We start from the raw sequence: 7,585 nt of genomic DNA, 5'->3' as shown, positions 1-7,585 counted from the left end.
CCCTGATATCAAAACCACCTAAGGTATTACAGAAAAAGGAAACTATAGGCAAAATACAAGTTTTTTAATGAAAATGCATGCAAAAGTACTAAGCAAAATTTTAGGCAATCAATTGCAATGATACATAAAAAGCTATGTTAATAACTGAGTTTGTTCCAGGAATTCATGGGGTTACAAATAAGCCAAAATTCAATTTAAAATTATGCACTTAATTGTAAGTGTATTATAGCTTTTTTCTTCCAAATTTCTAAAGAATAGACAATGCTTTTGTTTTATGAAGCTATATCAATCTTCATTGAGAGAGATCAATTTTACTTATGAATACAGATTTTAAAATTCTAAATAAAATATTATCAAGTTAACAAATAGTCCTGAGTATTGAATAGCTGTTACATCATGATCAAATAGATTTTTCTGAGAAAGTAGAGAAATTTCAACATAAAGAAGGCTATCAATAGAATTCTTCACCTAACAAAAGAAAAAAAATATTGCATGATGAATTTAAATAGATACTTAATAAAATTTAGTGGCCATTTATAACAAAATAAGTCCTTCAGCAATATGTCATAGATGAAAACTCTTTAGATGATCAGCAGTATTATTTATAGACATACATATACACATATCATATATAATGTAAAGACTGTTCATTATTTATTTTGAATAGCAAGCATCATATTTAGTACTGAAATGCTGAAACCATTTCTATTAAAATTAGTGATGTGGAAGACATGCCTACCACCATCATCACTGAGAATTTTCATAGTGGCCACCTCCCCAGTGAAGACTTCCCTAGCTATTCTGTCTAAAATTCAATCCCCACCCCCACTCCAAGCCTCCCTGTCCCCTTTTCATACGTTCCTTTCTCCTCAGGGCATCAGTCATTATCTAATATTTCTCTTGCTGATGCCTGCCTTCCACGAGACCATACACTTTGTTTTATTCACAGTTGTAGCACTCACAACAATGCCTGCACGTTACTCTCTCAATCGATAATTTCTGCATAATGAGCCATGTCATAAGACAAGAATATGAAGGAATCAGCTTGAATATTGGAAAAGACAAAATGACCTTTTTATTAGTAGATGATAATATTGTATACCTACTCTACCAAGATAGACTTATAAAGTAGCCATTAAATGTCATAAAATAACATAAGGTGGCTGGAGGAAAAATGAATGCACAAAAATAAAGATTCTTCTTTTTACTGCAACATACATTAAGAAATGAACAGGGGGGAAATGTCTCATTCACAGGGGCAAATAAAAATGGCAAATAAAAGGTAACATAAAATGAAAAGGTAATATAAAAATGTAACTAGGTCTCTGTTATAGATACAGATAGATAGACAATGATAGATTATGATGATGATGTAGGTAGGTAGGTAGATAGATAGATGGATAGACAGATAGATAGACAGATAGATAATAGATATAGGGTAAAGCTATCTGACTATATTTGTAACTATACCAAATAAATTTGGTACAAACATGATACACGATTTTTGTTCCTGGCAGAAATTACAAAAAACTCCTAGTAAGGGTTATGCTACTACTTCAGAACCAAATAGAAGAGCAAGTAAGCAAGTGAGCTCATTGAAATGAAAGTGTCAATACGTAAGGATATATAAACAAGGCTATTTATTGCTTCTTTATTTGCAATGGCAAATACAGCAACCTGAACATCCATTGATGGAACCTCAAAACTTCGTGGCAAAACATATTATAGAAGAGCAATTCTCCAACTTTTTGGTCGCATACTCTCCTTACACTCCTAAAAGTTATTAAGAACTTCCAAGAGCTTTTATTTATGTGGGTTGAATTTATCAATATTTATCATGTGTGAATTTTACTGAGAAATTTAAATATATTTATTAACTCATTTGAAAATAACAATAAACTCAACACATATTAACACAAATAACATATTTTATGAAAAATATATTTTCACAAAACAAAAAAAAAATTTAGTGAAAACAGTGGCACTGTTTTCTATTTTTGCAAGTCTCTAATGACTATCTTTATAAAATACAGCTCCTATCAGCTCCCACATTCAATCTGCTGTGTGTTGTGAGGGCTGATGTATATGAAGAAAATCCAGCCACACATAGATATTTAGTTGCAAAAGGGAAGATTATTTTAATAGACTTTTCAGGTCATTTTTATATTCTCCTTTGGTATTATACTAAAACTCAACAACTTTTTTTTAAACATGTATTTATTTGATTTATATATATATATTTCAGAGGTATTAGGTTTGTTTGTTTGTTTATTTATATATTTATTTATTGGAGGTCTTGGGGATTGAATCCAGGAGTCATGCATGCTAGGCCTACCCTCTACCACTGATCTATACCCTCCTCCACAACAAGTGGTTTTTTAATTAAAGGTTAGTTGCAATGTAAAATCTGAAATCACATCAATGAATTTTTATACAGTTAGATTAAAATCTTTATTTTGCACTTTGAGCAGGTCTTTACCCCTCCATGATTTTGTGGTATCAGGCATTGATCGTTTGGAAAATATTGGTTCACTGAGTTACAGCTCAGTGAATATTGGTTTACTGAGTTACATTCTTTCAAATGTTGACACATCATTATACAATGTCAAAAAAAATCAAATTCATTAATATCAGCCCCGATCTCAGGGTGGTGGATAAAAGTTTTCCACAGTTAACTGTATGCTTGAATTTTATGATCAGCAACAAATACTGTCAGTTGTTTTCCTTGACATGACAGGCACACTTTGTTCATTTTCAAATCTTATTTCATTTAATTTCTAAAATCCAAATCTGAATAACCACAGCTCTTCAGTCTTTTTTTTTTTTTAAATGATGCTTCATGGAAAAAATAGCTAGTTTTAAGCTCATAACTCGACCACAGAAGTGCATTTCCTTGGGGAAACCACCATACTTCAGTTGCTACAAACATGATCTGTGTAGTCTTCCGATTTCACCACCCAGAATATCGAAAAGGCGTGTACTTAAAGGTTGAGATTTAACACCATTAATTTTTACTACCTCATCAGAGGACGTTCTTCAGTGAAACTGACTTAAAACAAACACACAGGGAGTGTCTTCGTGGTAAAGAATAATTAACTACCAGTGCAATGGGATGCGACTGCCATGATCCATGCTAAGTAGGCTAGGTTTGGATCAGTAACACCACCTCCGTAGCTGTGTGACTTAGGAGACATTTATTTACTTCTAAGGAGAGTCAGTTTTTTCAATCTGCAAAAAGCAATGCCTTGACACAATTTAAATGGCCAATATGTGGACAACAAATTTCAAATATAGGCTGGAGTATTAATAACCAGCACCTCAGATGAACAAAGAGTCTAACTGTTGTTATAACCGACAGGGGAGTTGGCTGACAGAGTTAGAAATAAAAACATAGTTTTGTGATATCTTACTTTGTCTTCTTATCTGTGAAGGCATCTAATTTTAATGTAGTGATTGGCTATCTGGATTTTAGTTTCTCAACCTCCAGAATGAGACTAGCATGTCCTTTTATCTCAGGAGTAGGAAGTAAAACCAAGGCAGCCCAGACTATAGCAAGGAGGTAAGACTCCCAAACGCTGTCTGGATTTTGGCTGTTTATGGACCTACCTGATGCACATACGTACCCAGCTATTCTCAGGCAGAATGCTGAAGAGCTGCATGATACTAGAAAACATGTATTGAGCTCTCTAAGAACCTTTCAGAAAAGCAGTTTGTTGAGATTCTTACTCTGAACTGTGAATCAGTGTTTAAATTTTCAGTAATAATATATAATAACCCAACAGTTAAGAGTGGATGGTTATTTCTAGATGATGAAGTAATCATCAAAAGTTGGCTTTTGTTTTCTTTTGATGCTTATATTTTTAAGTTTTTATACTATCAGCATTTTTGTTAACTGTTTTAAAGTTATTTAAAATTGTTTTAAAAGGGGAAAAAAATCACCATGAGCTTGGTTTATGGCATTTTTATTGCAATGGTGCACAGCATCTAAAATTTCAAAGAATTAGTTAAAATGTGAAAAGAACAGTGCATTCACCTTGGCAAAGAGAGAAAACAGACTTCGTTGTGGTTTTTGCCATTCATCCACAACTTTTAGGAAAGAAATGCCTATCCAAGAGCCATGAGTTTAGTGACACAGGGAGGTATTTTCCTGGGAAGTAAAACAGTGTGATTAAACACGTGCTGAAGTTCTGCTGCGCATGGGAACCTGCACTTGTCCTAACAAAGCGCACTCAGATCAGACATGGAACAGCCTTCAGTGCAGCACAACATTTGTAAGTCTTGTCTTGACATCACCGAGTGCTTCTTTGACCTCCAGAGCCCTTCCATGGGCAGCTGTCCACCCTGAAGACCTTCCATCCCCAAGGAATCCATCTTTGGAACGTTTTGCACTATGCTTCCCTCAGAAATCTCATGTTCCCTTGGCAGCTGCAAGTGGTCTCCTCTCTCAGCTGTACGAAAGAGAAAAAACAAACTTCCTTAGAGGTACCTCACAGAGGCAGCAACCAAGTTGTACGCTGAGGAGAAATGCATTGGGTTCCTGAAAGGACATTGACTCCTGCACATTTTTTTCCCCTAATACCTGGGATTTCTGAGACAGAGATGAGATATTTTAAGGGGAACTCAGTCTTCTCCACCCTCCTCATCTTACAGAGGAGGAAACATGGGGTACAGAGGAGCGACATCACCAGTGTCACTTGGCTAGTTAGCAGCCAAGTTAGGGCTTGACTTGTGTTGTACTGGCTACCTCTGCACGGTGACCAGCTGCTTCCAAAGATATTAGTTACATGCTAACAACAAAAAAACAGTCAAACAAAAAATAACCCTGTGTATGCCCTGAAAAGCTGATCAGTAAGGAAGGAAGTGGAAATTTAAACCTCTATGTCTGAGAATTAAAAGCAAGACCCACGGTTTTTATCAGTGTTGTTCCCAAAGTCCATGTATAAGACTCTCTTACTTTGACTTCATTCAGACTTCCTTATCCGCATCTTAGCACGCTGACAAGCACCAGAAGAATTTAGATGAATGAAGGCTGATTAGTAAACCAGTAATGGATCAAATAAATAGTGTATGGGGAAAATACTCTGAAAACTTGTGTGAGGTTAAACTGATAGTAATATGAAGTCAGTGGTGTCAAAAGAGATAGCCTTTCCACTGATAGCCTTACAGACATACATTCCACTGCCCCACGATTTAAAGATACACTCCAAACATAATTTTTCTAGTGATTTTGATTTGCTAAATCAGTTATGGTAAATCTGGTAAGTTATGCTTACTCTCTTGAGATTAAAAACCCTCAGTATTTATTAACATGTAGTAACTATGAACCTTTCATTATTAAAGTGAAAGTGGTAAATTCATAATTTTTCAAGACAGCCCACCAAAATACAAAAACCGTGGGTCATTTCCCCAAAATATTTTTGTTTACCAAAGTCATTTTAAACCAAATTGAAACCTGTAAATTTTTCATATCTTATGTGTGCTTGCAACATTTATTATGTAAATATGTTTTACTTTTTTTTTTACTTTTTATTATAAAACATAACAAACACAATCAATTATTAAAGTAGAATCTTAAATAAATTCTACCTCACACTTTAATATAGGATTAGCAGAAAAAATGCCAAACTTCTCAGTTACTTGAATTGGAAAATGAAGAAACACAGTGAAGTCAGTCCCCTCACTGTTTCTGAAACACAATAGGTCCACTCCCACCTTCAAAATTCTGATCAGACCATCCCTATCACTAGAATTCTAACTCCACCCTTTATCACTGCCAAATCCTACACATTCTTATGTCCTCTGTCAAATACCAACCACCACCCCCACAGTGCTGTCATTTATCACAACATTCTACCACCATCTTTTCCCACCTGAGATAAAGTACAGAACAAGCAGAAGACTTCGGCTTCAGAAGCCAGGAAGACCTGGTTTGCTTCCCAGGCACACTGCTTACTAGCTGGGTGAACAATTTTATCCTCAGTAAAATGGTCAATGATGGTAATAATACTTACCTCACAGGCTCCTTATCAGAAGACTGAAGGAAATGTTGCACATGAAACAGCCTGGCACGTAATAAGTGCTCAGTAAAAGTTAGATTCCTTCCTTCCGTTCTTACTTAGCACCTGCCTGCATCCAAATTTATTATATTCTGTAATTATCCATGTCTGAAAATCTTCCTCCTCCAACAAGTCTCTTGAAATCGCGTGCTTCTCTCTACCCACCCATCCCCGCCCCAGCACCCTCCATCAATGCTGAACTCATCGAAGCAGTTATGCAAGCAAATGATTTCAAGCTAGGGACTGAAGAAAACAAGGTTCTTATTTTTTTTGAAAGGTAGCAAGCCCATCACTTTCCCAAGCCAAATTAAGTTTATTTTGATAATTAATGTCAGATTGACATAGCGGTGTCTTAGCAGTAGTTAGAGAAACGGAGTCAGATGCTTTCATGTTACCTTGCTGAACTCGCGGGGGCCCCCCCGAATGCCTTCTCCACCTGGAGCTGGCACAGATGTAGATGACTGTCCTTACGTATTCAAGCCCGCAGAGCTTCATTGACTCTTCAGCCCTCACCTCTGAGATGGCAAGCAGGACAGAGAAGAGAAATAAAGTAAAAATGAAACCCCTCATTTTGCTGAGGATTGAGTGAGAGTCTGATAGGGTGAATATTGCCAAATCAAGTTTTGAAGTTACCCTCCCACTCTTGGCCAATTTATACTAACTTTCCTGACATTTTATTGGTCAATACCTCATTTTAACAATATTTGCTAAGCACATAGGTGACACCATGAAGTTTTGAAAATGAGCTTTTATGATTATTGCTAGTTATTCAGTCACTTCTGAACAACATCACTGACTATTAGCTGCATCCGTGGGACAACGAACAGAACACCGTCTTGGAAGTCATGGAAAACACATGCATGTTGAAAGTAGGCAAGTGTGAGTTTCAGTGTCAGCCTTAGCACTTACTGAGTGACATCGGGCAAGTTTTAAATATCTTAAGCCTCAATAGTCACATCTATAGAATGGGAAAACCTAAATCACAAGGGCTTTTGTAAGTATTGAAAGCACCATCTATTTTAAAGCAATGAGAAGGCGTGATTATGTATACAGGTTCTCATGTTTTTGGCCTGAATCTTAGTTTCCCACTTACCAGATCTAGAATCTGAATCAAGATATTGAACATCCCCAAGCATCCTTCTCTGTAAAATTGTGCTGATGAGAGTAACTGCTTCCTAGAGCTGGTGAGATAATGTGTGTCCTGCACGAAAAAATAGTCAATAATTATTGATTACTTTCTTTCTTCACCATCCAAAGTGGAAAAGATAACTTTCCTTTAGAATTCAGGAGAATTTATCTGACTAGAATCTTCCTTTTTATCCTTCACCCTATGACTTAGGCCTGCCTTTATTGATACACATTTTTATGATAAAAAGCTGAATCCATAATCTCAAACAGCTGAATAATGAAATTTCTCTTCCAGTAAACCTTCTTGAAAGCACTAGGCCTTGCAAAGCTTTTATCCACACTGAAAATTCTAAAGTTTGAGAGCTTAAAGAATTATTGTCCCACCTTTTTGCAAGTTGGAC

General features: G+C 36.0%; 1 protein-coding gene across 1 annotated transcript; it reads right to left on the bottom strand.

The window, feature by feature from the left end:
• Nucleotides 1-1,693: 1,693 nt before the first annotated feature.
• Nucleotides 1,694-7,104, bottom strand: INSL5 (insulin like 5). Its single transcript, XM_010963443.3, has 2 exons — nt 6,452-7,104; nt 1,694-4,448 (listed from the first exon to the last, which is right to left on the bottom strand). Exons 1-2 carry the CDS (start codon nt 6,624-6,626, stop codon nt 4,216-4,218), a joined length of 408 nt encoding a protein of 135 aa, XP_010961745.1. The 5' UTR covers nt 6,627-7,104; the 3' UTR covers nt 1,694-4,215.
• Between the last annotated feature and the right edge of the window lie 481 nt (nt 7,105-7,585).

The sequence above is a fragment of the Camelus bactrianus genome, chromosome 13 (assembly GCF_048773025.1).
Source record: "Camelus bactrianus isolate YW-2024 breed Bactrian camel chromosome 13, ASM4877302v1, whole genome shotgun sequence".
Classification (NCBI taxonomy): Eukaryota; Metazoa; Chordata; class Mammalia; order Artiodactyla; family Camelidae; genus Camelus; species Camelus bactrianus.
Note: the sequence above shows the minus strand (reverse complement) of the source record. Positions and strands in the feature narration are given on the sequence as shown.